The 18130-nt window shown below is 39.7% G+C and overlaps 1 protein-coding gene across 1 annotated transcript in view; it reads right to left on the bottom strand.

Annotated features, from left to right (window-relative positions):
• SLC30A5 (solute carrier family 30 member 5) overlaps nucleotides 1–15932 on the bottom strand; it is a 36527-nt gene extending 20595 nt beyond the window's left edge. Inside the window, exons 1-6 of the mRNA XM_034655639.1 lie at nucleotides 15781–15932; nucleotides 14058–14126; nucleotides 13544–13633; nucleotides 4810–4932; nucleotides 3564–3630; nucleotides 2048–2133 (exon numbers count right to left, since the gene is read on the bottom strand). Of these exons, the coding sequence (XP_034511530.1) occupies nucleotides 2048–2133; nucleotides 3564–3630; nucleotides 4810–4932; nucleotides 13544–13633; nucleotides 14058–14126; nucleotides 15781–15932 (587 nt within the window). The remainder of the gene's footprint in view (nucleotides 1–2047; nucleotides 2134–3563; nucleotides 3631–4809; nucleotides 4933–13543; nucleotides 13634–14057; nucleotides 14127–15780) is intronic.
• Between the last annotated feature and the right edge of the window lie 2198 nt (nucleotides 15933–18130).

Raw genomic sequence — 18130 nt, 5'->3', positions numbered from 1 at the left:
AGAGTAATACCAACCTAAAATAAGACAGGCTATGGAACACTGAAGGAGTCTTTTTTTTTTTTTTTTAATGTTTTTTTATTATATCATGTTAGTCACCATACAGTACATCCCTGGTTTCGGATGTAAACTTCGATGATTCATTAGTTGCATATAACACCCAGTGCACCATGCAATACGTGCCCTCCTTACTACCCATCACTGGTCTATCCCATTCCCCCACCCCCCTCCCCTCTGAGGCCCTCAGTTTGTTTCTATTAGTCCACAGTCTCTCATGTTTCATTCCCTCTTCTGATTACCCCCCCTTTCTTTATCCCTTTCTTCCCCTACTGATCTTCCTAGTTCTTATGTTCCATAGATGAGAGAAATCATATCGTAATTGTCTTTCTCTGCTTGACTTATTTCACTTAGCATTACTGAAGGAGTCTTTTTAATCAAGAAATTACATTGGGTGCCTGGGTGGCTCAGTTGGTTAGGTGTCCGACTCTTGATTTGGGCTCAGGTCTTGGTCCCTGGGTTGTCAGATGGAGCCCAGCATGGGGGTCCACACTGGGTGGGGAGCCTGCTTAAAATTCTGTCTCTCCCTCTGCCCCTCCCTCTCCCTCCCTAAAAACAAAGAACAAAAAACATGCAATTCCTTTTCTCTTTTTTTAGAGAGAGAGAGAGAGCGCGCGCGTGTGCACACTTGTGCAAATGGGGATCGGGGGGTAGAGGGAAAAGGACACAGAGACAATCCCAAGCGGACTCCACACCCAGCAGAGAGCCTGATGAGACTCGATCTCATGACCCTGACATTGTGACCTGAGCCAAAATAAAGAGTTGGACACTTAACAGACTGAGCCACCCCTGCATGACGGCTGTTTTTGTTTCTTAAGTTAAATTTAATTAATTTATGTGAGAGGGAAAGAGTGCAGAAGCAGGGGAAGGAGCAGTGGGAGAGGGACAAGCAGACTCCATGCTGAACATGAAGCCCAATGCAGGGCTTGATCTCAGGAGCCTGAGATCATGGCCTGAGCCAAGATCAAGAGTCGGAGGTTTAACCGACAGAGCCACCTAGAGGCCCCTGATGGTTTTAATTAAAGAATGAAGGGGCAGTGTTGACAGAGGAGCTGGTGGTAGTGATGGGTTGTAAGACAGGAAATATAAGACTAAATAAGGAGTCAAGTAAGAATTTAACGATTTTCTTCCTTTCTTGCCTAACACACAGGGACAGTGATTTAATAACAGAAAACAAAATACAATTTCATGGAAAAGAAATTTTTTTAAAAAAGATTTTATTTTTTTGAGTGTGAGAGAGAGAGAGAAAGAGAGAGAGTGAGATCACGAGCAGGGGGGAAGGGTAGAAGGAGAAGCAGACTTCCTGCTGAGCCAGGAGCCAGATGTGGGACTTGATCCCAGGACCCTGAGATCATGACCTGAGCTGAAGGCAGATGCTTAACCAACTGAGCCACCAAGGTGTCCGAAGACTTTTTTTTAAGATTTTATTTATTTATTTGAGAGACAGAGAAAGAGAGTGTGAGCACAAGCAGGCGGAGTGGCAGGCAGAGGGAACTGAAGAAGCAGGCTACCCAGTAAGCAGAGAGCCTGACTCAGGGCTTGATCCAAGGACCCTGGGATCATGATCTGAGCCGAAGGTAGATGCTTAACCGACTGAACCACCCAGGTGCCCCAAAGATTTTGCTTTCCTACTGGCTCATTTTATTTACCATTTCAGACCTTTTAGTTTCTAAAATCAGGTGCTAAAAGGGATCACCAATGGATGATAAAAAACCACCTATGCTAAAAATTATAAACGGTTTGGACTCAACTAGTAAAGCAGCACAACAAATCATGAAAGATACATTTACAGTGTTCACCAAAAGATAGTCTACAAATTAAACAGACTCTGTCAGCCCCCCCCATTTAAATACTTAGATGTACCCAGTGCTATAGGAGTGAGAGAAGCATTTATATATAACTTAACGTAACTAGTTAACATAAAATATAATGGAATAAAATATTCAAAATTAAAAAATATAAGTAAACACTCAAAATATACATTTTTATTTACCTTAGTGGTCCACAAAGAGTGAGGCCAAAGAACCACAAGAGTGAAATGATACACCCAGCAACTGCATGTTTAAATATTCTGATCCACTATGAATGGAAACAAAAAGTTAAAAATTTTAGTCATATATGTTTTGCTAGTATCTCGAAATCTTAAAAAAAATATATAGGGAAAGAAAATAATGGTAGCGCTTAGATATTTTAAAGGCTAAATAGTTACATTTTTAAAAATAATCACATATTTTGAACTTAAATAGAAAATGTTAACATCCCTTGACTAAATCTAGATTTGTAAGACAATATGCTGTTTTCCATTTTCTATATTCTTTTTTTTTTTTTTTAATTTTTTATTATTTATTCGACAGAGATAGAGACAGCCAGCGAGAGAGGGAACACAAGCAGGGGGAGTGGGAGAGGAAGAAGCAGGCTCATAGCGGAGAAGCCTGATGTGGGGCTTGATCCCATAATGCCGGGATCACGCCCTGAGCCGAAGGCAAATGCTTAACCGCTGTGCCACCCAGGCGCCCCCATTTTCTATATTCTTGTTTGCTGTTAGATATTGAAATCTTTTTCTGTAAAATACATATTTATGGTTTTTTTCATTAGTTTCTCAGTAATTTGCTAGAACACGTAATGTTTTAATCTTTAAATTCTTTTCCACCAGATGGACCTTCAATTACTTGAAAAGAGAGAAAAAAAAAGTTATGAAGGGGATTAAAATAATCCTATTTTTAAAACATGCATGGTCTCTAAAACAGCAGTACATAAATTGTCATTCTAATAAAAAGTCATGGCACAGGTTTCTAAGTTGGTGCACAAAGCAAACTCTAACTACTGTCCAAAGAGGTAATAATGTGAGGTGACCTTATAGAACACAGGACATTTCTGGTATGCATCCTGAACCTCAGGTGCCTAAAAAAAATGATGATGATGATGAGTACGTATGTATGTCAGTAAACAACATGTACTGTTTGCTGACTATATGCCAGGCATTATTTCAAGAACTTTATATGTACTAATTCATTATTCACAGCTCATTACAAAGGTATTATTAACTCCATTTTACAGGTAAGAGAATTGAGATAGAGAAAAATTAAGTAACTTGCTCAAAGTAAGAGTTCGTATGGAGAACAAACAGAATATGAATTTGTCTGACTCCAGAGGCCTCATTCTTAACCTCTATGCTTTATCTGCCTCCTAACGACATTTGTCCTAGGCTTTGGGCATGTCTCCATGTCTTATCTAGAAATTTTTAGAATAGAGTCCTTCATTAAAAAAAAATTACGGTATACCTTAAAATTTTTCTACTCTCTTCTCCATTTTTAAACATTCTGTTATCTTAATACTTTACAGTTTACTCTTGAAGCCTTGATACTGAAAGGCAAGTCAAGAGTGACTTAACTCTGGAAATGTTCTGCTGTGTACTTAAATTCTTTAAATAACTGATCAACGAAAGAGCACGTCTCCTGGCCTAATGACTAGGAAGCTGCTAGGAAAAAAGGATTGTGGAAAAAACTCACCTGGTGTTTGGTAATACTTTTCCCAGAAGAAAATGGCTTTTGAAACAAAACCATAAAAAAGGCAGTCCTGTGAATAAGGAAACATTGATACGTTAATATTAATCTATCTTATACACAAAGTGTGATGTTAAGTAAAGATACTCACTTTAAACAAACATACTACAACTTGAAAAGTACATTACCCTCTAAAAAAATTATACTGGAGAACAGTATTTATTCTACTAAGGCTTCTACTGCAACATCTGGGGAACTCTTATTTTGTAACTGCCTTCAGAACCAGTTCACAAGCCACAAAAGAAAGGAGTCTCAATATTCTGTCATCCTTTGAAATACAAAAAATAAAATAATCCTATTTTCTCTAAAACTTAATAACAAATCTTGAAATAACAGAAATGAAGAATGTCCTTACCTTCACATTCCCAAAATGGTTATATAAAAATGTATACAACTGCTTACTTAAAATTTTCTAGTCAAGAATCACTTTCCATAATCACTAAAATTAACTCCCCAGAGCCTTAACAGATTTTTATTAACAGAGAGTGGTCACTATCAATCTCAAGGTCTAAAGAAACTTTATTCAGAGAGAATTTCTTACTATGTGCAGAATAATGTAAAATTTATTTTACATGAGGATCCTGTACTGTGAAGGGAGCATATTGTGAACAAAGCCCAGCACAGTTTAACTTAGAAAATAAGGAACATCTGTGCCAAAACAAGTCTCAGGTTATGCCTGCTGGAAGGCTGAACTACACCAGTGGTATGGTCTGGGAATCCCTAGGGCCTGGAGACTCTTTAAGGGAGACTGTGGGGACAAAACTATTTTTATGAAAATACTAAGAGATTATCTGCCATTTTCACTCTTATTCTCTCAGGGGCATACAGTGCTGGTCTTCTGTGGCTAAGTGATATGAGATCCTGCAGACTGGATGCTGAAACAGACATGAAAATTCAGCAATTCTCTATTAAGCTGAACATTAAAAGAAATGTGCAAAAACCTCTTTAACACAAACTATAGTACAAGTTTAGTTTTGGCAAGCTATTATAGTATAACAGTCTTTTTAAAAAAAGGTCATTCTCTTTGTACCTTAACTTTAGGTATTTTATTTTTTGGAAAATTTATCATACATGTGTAAGGAGGAATAAAGAGCACAAAATATTTTACCTAAAATTTCCTAAAGATAATCAGTTAAAACAGGAGTTTCAAATAAATAAAACATTAAGGAAAAAAAGAACCACAGACACTCACCCAAGTTTTAATATAAAAATGAACTGAACAATGTGAACTGCTTTTAGGAGATCATATGATTCAAAAAGTCCCACAGCCTTCAAAAATTTAGTGAAACATAGTAACACAATATATTTTGTTAATCTGAAAAATAAAAGCAGAAACAAATTTCAGTATCATTAAAATCACAGGAACTCTGTAGTATTTTTTTTCTTATTATACAATAGGGATCATAAAAACCACAGATACTCATTAAAAAAATGAAACACACAAAAAACCAAACAACTCACCATCCACATAACTATTATTAATATCTTGGTATACAACATCCAGGTTCTTTTTAATGTATAGAAAAAAATATATGTATATAGACAGAGTCTGTTAAAAAAAAAAAAAAGAGGCCAAACTAAAAATATGTTCTTGTTTAACTGAGTTGCCAGATCATTTCGTAATCTGCTTTTTAAACTTAACAGTTGCTTCAAACAAAGAGAATAAAAACAGACCCCAAACTCTACCTGTGATGAAACTAGAAGACCACAACGTAAGAAGGAACAGAGGAATGGTAAATGCCTTAGGTTTGCCCCTCCTCTGCTTTGCTATGTGACTGCGGTGAGAGTCATGGTTGAAAAGTCAAGCAGCCTGCCCTACAGAGTCCCGTACAGGCTCAGGAATCTGAAGCACCTCGGATGGGGCCGGCCGGGAAGCTGAAAAGAGGATCAGCATCAACAAGTCCTCCAGGTAATTAGATCCGCACATTCCTACCCAGCCAGGCAACTATCTCTCCTCAATCATGACCGGACACAGGAGGCTTAGTCTCTGGAAAGGTCTAGACGTAAGGCAAAGTAGAGAGGAGCGGTGCGGTGCTAGAATAAAATCATGGAAATTAAAAGAAAGTTACCTCCTTTTCCTCTTTTACCTCCAGTATCCTAACAGCCAGGCTGCAATCTCTCAGCAGAACCCTTACAAGCCCCATACAGGTGTTCTAATTAGCTTTTTAGGGCTCACTCATATATGAATGGCAAACATGGATAATCAATCCTTAAGATAAGCTTAGGAGAGACCAAACAAAAACAACAAATCTAAAAGATAAAGGGATCATAGGTAACAGCAGCAGCAAACAACAAAGAACTATAAATAACAGTCTCTGAGACAAAAGAAAGAATACTGCATGCGTGAAAAAATTAGGGTGCCATAAAAAGAAAGAAGGAGCTCCTGAAAAAGAAACTGAATTAGGGAAGAAATAACTTCAGTTTTCTAGCCTAGTAGTCTTCTTTGATCATATACTCTCTAGCAGTAAAAAAAAAATTTTTTTTGCATATGAAACCCACTATTTATCCGTATGTTGTAAAAGTGAATTACTGTACTGGTGTTATATATATTATGAAACATACACAAATTAGAAATTAAAAAGAATGAGGGTGCCTGGGTAGCTCAGCCATTAAGTGTCTGCCTTCAGCTCAGGACATGATCCCAGGGTCCTGGGATCGAGCCCCGCATCAGGCTCCCTGCTTGGCAGGGAAGCCTGCTTCTCCCTCTCCTACTCCCCTTGCTTGTGTTTCCTCTATCGCTGTCTCTCTCTGTCAAATAAATAAATAAAATCTTAAAAAAAAAAGAAATTAAAAGAATGAGATAAAAAGTTGTGGACTTCTTAGTATTTTTCCCCTCACCCTAATAGGACATCTTGTGCAAGCCACTCAGTAGATGACTTTTTAAGTTTACACCAAACAGGTGTTACTACATTAAAAAGGAGCTGGAAGGAAAAAAACCAAAACCAAAACCAAAAACGATGTGTGAGGGATGTCCACAGCCAGCATACTGACAGGAATAAGAAGTCTCTCTCAATGGGAGAAAAAATACAAAAAGCAAACCCGTAAGTTTAAAAGAAGCCCAAGTCATTCAAATAGAGTTAAGACAATCTGACATACAATGGGGATATCAACGCATAACACAAAAACTGATGAGTATGAATAACCCAGTGCGATGGCGCTGAATTAGCTAAACTATATTAAACAAACAGTAATCTGATTAAGAAGGCATGAAAAAATATATTTTCGGAAGATTTTGATGCAATTATTAAAATAAATTTCAGCCCCTGAAAGAATGAATCTCAGCATCTTCACCATCCAAGATGGCTCATTTTCTGTTTTAGTCCAGATATTATACTAAATTTAAAAAAAGATTTGACAAAAGTGCTTTTTCTTATCATGAACACCATCTGGGGGGCCTTTTATAGTGCAGTCTGGTGATTTCTTCCCCCCTGGGGATTTCAACTATGTGATAATTAATCACCCAAAGGCTAATAAAAATGTTACTGCGGGATAATGTAAGTCACATCCTAAAGCACCCTAAAGAAGTTCCTATTTAACCCACTTGTTGAACAGTATAAACTTCATTAAAACTTCTGTTTCAAAGATCAAACATATTTTCTGGGATGACAAAAATGTTCCATAGCTTGGGGCGCCTGGGTGGCTTAGTCGGTTAAGCACCTGACCATTGATTTTCGCTGCGATCATGATTTTAGGGTCATGGATCAAACCCCGAGTTGGGGATCAGGCTCTGTGCTCAGCAGGCAGTCTGCTCAAGATTCTCTCTCTCCCTCTCTGCCCCTTCCCCCCACACGTGCTTGTGTGCTCTCTAAATACATAAATCTTTTTAAAAAAAAAAGTTCTATAGCTTGATTTTGCTGAAAGTTACATAGGTATACACATCTGTGAAAAATGCAAACTTGTACCTTTAAAATCCATGCATTTTATTATAGGTAAATTTTATCTCAATGAAAAAAGGAGCATTGGAAAAAATAATAAACTTAAAGTTATGGCTATAACAGCAACAAAAAATCAAGTGTATTTTGTTTTTGGACTTTCTGCAAATTGGCTAAAAACAAAGAATATAACAAGGGAAATCTACCAAATCTCTAGCAACTGTCCAGGTATGAAAGTAAACGTACACGTGCTCGAGTAAACTGAATACTAAGATTTAAGAGCTGAGAAACACCTTAGAGATTCTCTAGCCCAGTTCCTCTCATGTCACAGATTGGGAAATTAAAGTCCACAACATTAGCTAGGGTCAAACCCATGGCTCTTAAGTATGTTTTTTTTTTTTTTTTTTTTTTTTTTTTTTTTTTTTTAAATTTTAAGTAGGCTCCATGTCCAAGGTGGGGCTTGAACTCACCACCTGGAGATCAAGAGTCACAAGTTCTACAGAATGAGCCAGCCAGGTGCCCAAGTATGCTGTTTTGTTTGTTTGTTTGTTTTTGCTTTAAGAGAGAGAATGCAAGCCAGGGTAGGGGCAGGCGGAGAGGAGAGAGAGAATCTTAAGCACGCTCCCTACTGAGCATGCAGCAAAGACACACGGGGCTAGTTCTCACAATCCTGAGATCATGTAATATGTCACAGAGAAAATCAAAGTTCATCTAAAGGCTTTGAGGGTTCCTACATTCTAAACTGTTCTAAATTATACATTCACGGTGGCCCACACAAATCATCTTTAAATATGAAAGACAAAAACCATATTAAAACCTAAGATTTTTTATATTTTGGCCCATTTAAACCAGAGAAAAAAGTCACATAGACTTTAGTACACTGAGTATATCAACTATATTAATGTTAATTAAATATTCTGGTCAGCGTAGCAATTCAAAATTAGTCAAGGAAAATAAAAGTTGAGCTAGAAATCTGCTGTTTATTAGTTCCTAACGCAGTCAAGGGCATTATATGTACCCAGCAAAGGTTTACCAAAAGAAAGAATGTTAACTCTACAACTATACCTGTGTGATACAGTGGTATCTCAGACAGTAACATACATAATGCAATAATACAGTACATTAAGTGGCAGTCAAGCTTCTGGCAATTTGAACTATCAGCAACCCAGCCATGAAACTCAGAATGAAAAAAAAAAAAAGAATGAAATTAAGTAGACAGCGACACTGGAAACTGCACGGGCTTTACTCCTTAAGCTCTTAATTAAGTGTAATAATAAGGCAGCAGGATAGAAGCAAGGACATAAAGAACAATAATGTCAAGATAGGGAGGGAAAAAAAAAGACCAGGAAAAACAATGACAGCAGTCTGGGGATTCTCAATGTCAGCAAAGACCCTTGTATATCCTCTATAGGGATAGTTAACCTTCTTCAAATATTCTTTGCACACTTACTATGTGCCAGATGCTATACAAGGCCAATGAGACCTAAGGGAAGACTGACAGGGTGGCTTCAAGCACAGCCTTCTCCCTTCCTGATCAAAAGGGAAGATGCAGCTGGAAATACTTCTGTCTTCTTTCTGCCTTCAAGGCAGGAACTTTATCTAAAAAATGTTGTCAAAATGTTAACATTATCTAAAAGTGTTATCCATCTTATAACATGTTATCCATCTTATAACATGCTTATATCAAAGCCAATACACCTGGGATGGCAGAGAGCAAAGACAAGGAATCTGGGTCCTAGATGGTCTCACTGAGGTGCTGAGCAAATACCTACCTGGTTTCTTTTATGTGAGAAGAACATCTCCTTATTTGTTTAAAGTTCTCTTTGTTAGGTTACTTGGAACTAAACATATTTCTAGGTGCTATCTGCGACACTTAATGTGTAATAGAGACCTGCCTGCAAGGAGTCTGAGGCCTAAGGAAGACAGGCAAGCAAACAAGTATTTATGTGACCCAAGTAAGTAATGGAGTTTTAGAAGAATAGTGGAAGCAACTAACTGTAACTTGGTAAGCAAAGGTCCGTCTTTAGAATTCAAGATATCAAGTGTGTATTAAAGATAAAGTAGGAATTTGGGGTGCCTGGGTGGCTCAGTCAGTTAAGCATCCACACTTGATCTCAGTTCAGGTCTTGACTGCAGGGCTATGAGTTCAAGTCATGCATTGGGCTCTATGCTGGGCATGGAGCATACTTAAAAAAATAAAAATAAAGAATAAGCAGGAATTACAAAGCAAGAAAATGGAAAGGGTTTTTCAAAGTAGAGAGCAGCATATGCAAAATACTAGTACTAGGAAAACGCCTTAAATAGATGACTGTATTTAAGCTAGGTTAACCAGATGACAGAATGACCAGAGGTTATCAAGGAAAAGGTAGATTATATACGTGTTTTAACAAGATGGGACAATATATGAAATTTTTTTTTTAAAGATTTTATTTATTTATTTGACAGAGAGAGAGCGTGCACACACAAGCAGGAGGAGAAACAGGCTCCCCACTGAGCCGGGAGCCCAATGTGGGGCTTGATCCCAGGACCCTAGGATCATGACCAGAGCCGAAGGCAGACGCTTAACTGACTGAGCCATCCAGGTGCCCAGTTTCTAAGTAATTTCCATTTGAAGTATTAATAAAACTTTAAAATTTTGTCATTTAAAAGCCAAGATTTAGTCATAAGGAACATTAACTTCAGTAAAATACTTGAAAAAAAAGATTTAGTTACTTTAGAGAGAAAGAGAGAGCACGAGCAGGAGAGGCAGAGGGAGAGACACTCTCAGACACCATACTGAGCCTGGAGCCAGACATGCTGATCTCACGACCCTGAGATCACGACCTGAGCTGAAACTAAGAGTTGGACGCTCAACTGACTTCACCACCCAGGCCCCCCCAAGTAAAATACTTCTTGGTAAACATATTACTATTATGATCTTTCTGACACTAATTTTCTTTATTCCTTTTTCAATTTTTAAAATACAGAGATTTTAAAAGTAATTCCTGAGTAGCTGCTTGTTATTAAAGTTTTAGATAAAATCATTCCCGTTTCCTCCTCACAGGCAACCAAGTGGTCATCCTTTCAAATCTTTTCCTTTGCATCTTCATGTATGGACACATACATATTTCATATATTTACAATTATACACATATTTTGATAGTTACATGACTTTTCATGTAATATATGTTCAAGATTTTTGCTAACACTATTAAATCAGGAAAATTATTTTAAGTTGGACTCTCTGATTTTTGTTATTTATAAAACATTAATCTTTTTTTTTTAAAGATTTTATTTATTTATTTGACAGAGGGAGAGTGAGAGAGTGCAAGCAGGGAGAGCAGCCGGCAGAGGGAGAGGAAGAAGCAGACTTCCCCGCTAAGCAGGGAGCCCAATGCGGGGCTTGATGACCTGAACTGAAGGCAGACACTTAATGACTGAGCCATCTGGGCACCCCCAATCTTTTTTTCTTTTTTTTTTTTTAAGATTTTATTTATTTATTTGAGAGACAGAGACACAGAGAGAGAAAGAGCACAAGCATGGGGAGCAGCAGTGGGAGAGGGAGAAGCAGGCTCTCCGCTAAGCAGGGAGCCTGATGTGGGGCTCAATCCCAGGGCCCTGAGATCATGACCTGAGCAGAAGGCAGACTCGCTTAGCCGACTGAGCCACCCAGGCATCCCTGGAGTCTCTGACTTTTAAAGCCTCATAGTGAAGTCTTCCTCTTGGGCTACAGATGAAACACTAGCTAAGGCTAAATAACCATATACTAATAAGTAGATAATTTGTAGTTTATATTGTGCAGGGAAAGAATGAACAGCTTCATTTACTAAAAGGGAAAGATGAGGGGGTTAGGAGAGAAAGGCTCTTCAACAGGGGCAGTGACCCTTGAGTCACTCAATGGCTCTGGGGGACTCAGACGGATATATTCCACCTACCCAACTGATAAATCATTATTTGCCATCAAACAGTTTCACCAAACATTATCACTGGTCTTTTATGTAAAGGATTATAAAAAATCTCTGGTTCTCTAGACCTAGAATTACCAAAATTTTGGTTTGGGTTTAAATGTGCTTCTTAGCTTTGCCCACTGCAGTGGGCAGTTCATGGTTCTCCAGTAAACAAAAAACACAATCAGTGTGAAATGCATGGGGTTTAGGATAACTGACTCTCAGGTCAGTTATTAGTTGGGAAAATAAACTTTTTTCTATGTCTCAGTTTCTTTACCTGTGAAACAGGGATGTGCTATGTAGTCTATAGCACTGTTGTATGGATTAAGTGAGATGCTATACTCAAAGCACATCGAACACCGGTGTTCAACAAATATTGACTGTCATCTTCTTTTCTACAAAGAGGCCTTACAGAAGCCAGATACAAACATTTAAAACAATTCTTTTTTTGTGAATTCAGGCACAAAAATACCCACAATTAAAGGATTTTTGAACTAGTTTTTATTGCAGATTATAACTAGTATTTGATCATTAGCCTACGCAAAGGAAAATTCTTGCAACTTGGAATCTATTAAAAATTCAACCACTCCTGAGTTGAATTTGATTTTGCAATGAGCTACAATAGAAAAGCAGTTCTGCTAAGCAAATAATACAACAGCAGAGCAAAAGACCGTTTGCCACAGATAAGACAGTAATCTCTTGAATAAATGGTAATTTTAAACTATTTGTTTAAAGATAATTTCCAGTTTACAGAAAAGTGGCAAGAACAGTATACCCTTTATCTGGATTCCCTCATTGTTAAATGTCCCATTTGCGTTATCATCTCTCTAAATACAGGCCTCTTTTTCTCAACTAAGAGTAAGTTATTTACATCACACTTCTAAATACTTGATTTCCTAAGAATACGTACATTTTCTTATAAAATCAGGAAAGTTATCAACTTCAGAAAATTTAACATGGTTATACTTTACCACTCATAGTCCAGTTTTGTTATGGATCTATTACTGTCCTTTACCGCATTTTTCCCTCTACTACCAAAATCTAGACCGCGTTGCCTATTGCATTTACCTGTCAGAGCTCACAAAATAATATCTGATATGCTGTTATTTATAAGAGATTAGAAAATTTAACTTAAACTACAAAAATGCAGTTGACTAAGTTCTGTTTCAGCATGTTAAATGTCCTTTCCTCTTCACTGAAAAAAAATTATATTGGCAATGCTCTTTCTACAGTTCCAAAGAATTTATCAAAATCTTTAAACCTCAAAAAAAAAGTCTTCAAGAACGGAAAAACTGAACCTCATTAAAAATGAAGACAGTGAATACCAAATTCCAGCAAAATTGTTGGGCCGTATTTTATGCATCCTTGACACTACCTCATAACTTAAGACAGATCAAGGACACACTAACTGGTTACTGTACTTACCTCTTGGAGGTTCGTGGGAACATGGGGGGGGCGGGTAAAGAGGAATTTTCGCTTTTTATTCTACCAATTTTTGTAGTGCTTGAGGTTTTTTTTTTTTAAACAATGAGTACACATTTCTCACTTAATAATAAAATAAATAAGCCAAGGAAAATAAAGAAAGCTAGATGACGGGCTGAATTTTTGATGTGCGGGGTTAACCCGAATGTCGAAGTTCATCCGTTTGTACTTTGGTTTCTTCGCCTGAAGATGGTGACACCTTCCCCTAACTTACGCAGGGAGACGAAAGAAAGGTTAAGTAGTCACTAAACTACTATTTCAGGGAGAAAGAGCCAGCAGAAAAGGTTGTCACAGACCAAAAACACCCCTCCCGTGAACCGGCTGGCTGAGGGAAGTTAAGTTAACGGTATGCCCTGAAAACCAGAAACTCAAGCAGTACCGCCCTGGGCTTTAGAGCATTCATTCTGCAGCGGGCAACGGGGGAGCCAATGAAAGCCACAGGCGCAGGAGGCACACGGACGGGACGGACCGCTGTGGGACGCGTGCTGGGCTGAGGGCGTTCCGGGCTGTCAGCGGGACGGGATGGACGCCGGTGCCCGCGCGCGTCCGGGGGGCTGCTGCCGTCTGGGTGCACTAGCGAGTGAGCCGGCGAGCGCAGGCGCGGGAGAGAGGCGCTCCGGAGGTGCGAGCCGCGTCCGTCACTTACCGAGCGCTGGGCACGTCCACCGGCCCAAGGCGGCCGCTGCCGCCGCCGCCCCCGCCGCCGGGGCCGGCTAGCACGTCCCCGCCGTTTCTCCTCCATGCCGGGGCTCAGGAGCCGCCGCCGCTGCCGCCACCGCGGGGTTTCCTCATATCTCGCCGCTGTCGCGGAACAGCGGGCACAGGCACGTCACTCCCCCATGGCAGCGGCCCCGTCGTGTCCCCGCAGGCCCGGCCGCCGCCGCCGCCGTCCCCGGCTCACAAGCACACGCCCGTCGGGACTAGGCCGCGGGCAGTTCCGGCGGCGCCGGGCTCCCCGGAGGCGCACCGAAGCGGACGTTGCCAGGCCACGTCATCTGGCCCAGCAGCCCTCACTCCCGGGGGAGTGCCCAGCCCTGCGCCTGCGCACAACAGAACACTCGCTTTCTTTTGGCCTTCCTTAGGTTCCGCCTACCGCGGGGTGGCGGATCGTTTTCTTGTTCGGGATCAGCCCCTCCCAGTGACTCTGCCTATGCCCTTACTTGTCCCTGCAGCGCCACCTCTGGGCCGTCAGGAATACAGCGGGTTCTTGTAGCACCGCGGAAGAGGGCCTAGAAAGTAGACAACGTGTGATTCAATGGAAGAGAGTATCTTTTAAAAATCCGGCTGCTAAACTATGCTACTTAATCCTGGTACATCAGTAAAACTTGGCCAGGGAGGACCAGGCCTTATCAGGGTTATCTTTCTGCTGCTAAAAATTTAGGAACGTAGGCTTTCTTATCTGTATTTGTGTGAATCATTTGTGTGAATTAGGTGGCAACTCCATCATTAATAATTGTGTCACTTGGCCTTTCTGTACCTCAACTTCTTAATTTGTAGAATAGTAATAGTAATATCTATATTACAGTGCTGTTGGGAGGATTATTTGTGTTATGTGAAAAATGTCTAGAATAGTGAATGGTGCACAGTAATCAATGAATGTTAACTATTATGACTCATAGGGAAATTGAGGACTGGGAGATGGAAATGGGGTTTGGAGCAGTTTACAATACTCTACTTAATTTGAATATACATAAAAAGTCTTAGCAACATATAAAATATTGAGAACTCACTGTGCCTGCTGGAGCTTCATAATGTATTGTGTAAATATTTATTAATTTGAGAGCAAGGCCTGGTTGGCAACATTACAGGTTAAAGGCACAAATGCTAAGGTTTTCCAAATAAGGTGTGATATGACTCACTGATAGACAGAAGTGATCTGATCTATCCAAATTTCAGAACCTGATCTGAAATTTGGATAAGGTTTTGGATATGGGAGAAAAGCATCGTGGGACAACACATCCTATGTGTAGAACACAGAGGAAGACATGACCTTTGAAGGCCAAAGTGACTCTGAGTGACTTTATTGTAGTAATTTTTTTGTAGAATTCTTATTTTCCAATCATAATAGCAGCGTTAATGAGTATTATGTATTGTGTTTTCTAGAGCAAGTTCCATTCTTGTGGAGCCCAGAAGACTAGGTAGCATGACACATATAAATTGAAATTAACTTCATTCCAAGTGGAACTTGAACTCACTCGATATTTCTGATTTGGCTGGAATTATGGCACTTTTCTTTTAGGCCAATATAAGTACATTTTCTACAACTGCTTTTTGTAGTGAAAGGGCAAGAGCCTGTATTTTCTTTCTGCCTACTCACTTCTCAACCCATTCCAGCCTTGGCTTCTGCATCTATCAGTCCTCTGAAGCAGATCTCTCATGAATATTTTTCAGCCATATACTACCTCACCTCTCTAAAGCTTTCTGCATAGTTGATCTCTATTTTTTCTTCCTCTCCTCCTCCTTCTTCTACTTTTAAGAGAGAGAGTGCAGGAATGGCAGAGGGAGAGGGAGAATCTCAAGCCAACTCCCCGCTCGGTGGCTCAGTGCGTTGCCCACCTCAGGGCTCCATCCCACGACCCTGAGATCATGACCTGAGCAGAAATCAAGAGTTGGACACTTAACCGCGACTGAACCACCCAGGAGCCCCTCCTCTCTCCTTGAAACATTCCCTTTCCTTGGTTTCCAGAACTCCACATTTTTTTTTGTCTCAAAGGAAGCTCAAGTCTTTATGTTTAAAAGTCAATGCATGATCTTTCCCTAAAACCTTATTCTCTTCTAATGTTTCCTACCTCATTGGATGGCACCATTTGTTTGGTTTAGCAAACCCAAAACTTAGCTGTCATCTTGTACACGTCTCCATCACCAAGTCATACCATTTTTTACCTTCTCAGTATTTCTTCAGTCAATCCAAATTTTTCCATCTCTATCACCACCATCAAGTCTAGGCTATGATCTGCTTTTGCTTTAGCCACTTTAGTAAACCCATACTCGTTTTCCAAGTTCTCTCTTTCCCTTCTCCAGTCTGTTTTCCACATTTTGCCACAGTAATAGTTATAATTTTGAAATGCAAATCTTTTTTTTTTTGGTAAGAGGTGAGCTAGCTCTGTGTGGTCTTTTTTGTAAAGGCACTAATCTGAATCATGAGGGCAGAGCCTGGTAACCTAATAACCCCCTAAGACCCACCTCTTAAGATCATCACCTTGGGGGTTAGCATTTCAATCTATGAATCTTGAAGAACACAAACATTCAGGCCATAACACAAGGGAATTGGGATATATTGGAAACAGTTCTCTGACCAAAGAGAGGAAGGTGCTGGGTATTATGAGTGCTGCTGGCATGTGTGAAAATGGGGAAGGGATCCAAGGGCATATGAGCAAAGGCCTTACTGACAGTATCCACTACAAGGCTACGTATATTTTGGTCATTTTCCACATGCTGTGTGTTCTACCTTCCTAGGGTTGAAACCAGAAAACTCACATTCCTAGACTTCCTTGCCCCTAGGGTTCTGGCATAGGACCTGGGTTTCACCAGTCAAACACCTCCAGGTGTGACTTGACTTCAGCTGAGAAAGCAGCAAGTGGGGACACTCCTTTTCTTCGCTGGAGGAGACATCCAGTACTTTGGAAGTAGCAATGGCAGAGCTTCTGGTGTCCATTCCTAAGGGTCATTAGTGCCAAGTGACAGTGGCAGTGGCGTGGTTGGCAGAGTGGCCTTCCTGGTGTGGTTGGGCCTTGCTTCTGTTGCCTTGGTGGAAGAGCCTGGCTCTCTGGTCTTCTGAGAGGTTCTGTGAATTACCCAATATTCCTTAACAAATTCCTGCAGGAACTAGTCAGAGTAGAGGTGGTTCTTTGCAATTAAGAACACTGAATGGTACAGGTGATATGGTACCAAACCCTAACTATCAATAAGCTGCACATAGATTTTGTAAGCGCATTTTATTTCAGACCAAGGAGCAGAACAATGCTTTTCAAAAACAACACCTAATATGTTGCACCCTAGTGGAGAAAGCAGCCCCAGACTGATAAGATGACCTCATCTGATGCCAAACATATTCTTATCTTCTATTTGAAATCAGAAAAAGAAAGTGAAACAATGTTCAATAATTCCATATCTGTCCTGACCAGGCAGGAAGAAGATTGGGGGTTTGAGTGCTCTGGAATTCTCAGAGATCTTTGGCTTCATACTACACCTGCAAAGCTCTACAGAGAAACAGTGGGTAGTTTAAAGGATTTGAGTTCTTTGCAGTTAGGGACTCTGTGTAATGTTTTTAGCAGACATTAAATGTGAGCAGTTAAAAATGAAAAACATCATGTGCAAGAACGATGAGGGGGATACAGATGAAGAGATGAAAAGATACAGTTCACATTTACACATTTTCAAGTAGCAGATCAGAGTTTTATTGTGGATCTTGAAGTTTCATTGTAATTATACCCCAGGTGTTTCAGGAATTGATCCTTCCATTTATCCATTCATCCACTCAGTGGTCAAAAAGAAAGTATTTACTGAAGGGCTTTTAAGTGCCAGTACCAATTATATTCCCGAGTGGAGGAAAATATAGTATTCTCCTTCTTCTGAAACTGATTAGAGACTGAACTGGTAGCAACACCCTTTGGGGAAAACAAACTGAAAAGAATTCCTTTTTTTTTTTTTTTAAAGATTTTATTTATTTATTCGACAGAGATAGAGACAGCCAGCGAGAGAGGGAACACAAGCAGGGGGAGTGGGAGAGGAAGAAACAGGCTCATAGCGGAGGAGCCTGATGTGGGGCTCGATCCCATAACGCTGGGATCACGCCCTGAGCCGAAGGCAGACGCTTAACTGCTGTGCCACCCAGGCGCCCCTGAAAAGAATTCCTTACAAAAAAAAAAAAAGAAGAAAATATTATTTATTAGTTATTTAGAAAAATTAGCTATCTAATTTAATAGCACACTATCATCAAGGGTATGGGAAAATAAGTATTCAGATTGGAAAGAAAGAAGTAAAACTACTTCTATTTGCAGTTGACATGAACTTACACACAGAAAATACGAGGAATCTACTTAAAAAAATTGGTAGAAATAAACAAGTTGAGCAAGGCTACAGGATACTAGATCAATATACAAAAATAAATTTCATTTCTATACATTTGTAACGAGCAATCAAAAAATGAAATTAGGAAAATAATTCCATTTTCAATAGCACCTAAAGAATAAAATACTTAGGAATAAATTTGACCAAAGGGGGTGTAAAAGAC

This window comes from Ailuropoda melanoleuca, chromosome 3, assembly GCF_002007445.2.
Source record: "Ailuropoda melanoleuca isolate Jingjing chromosome 3, ASM200744v2, whole genome shotgun sequence".
Lineage (NCBI taxonomy): Eukaryota > Metazoa > Chordata > Mammalia > Carnivora > Ursidae > Ailuropoda > Ailuropoda melanoleuca.
This window is presented reverse-complemented; position numbering and strand designations above follow the sequence as displayed.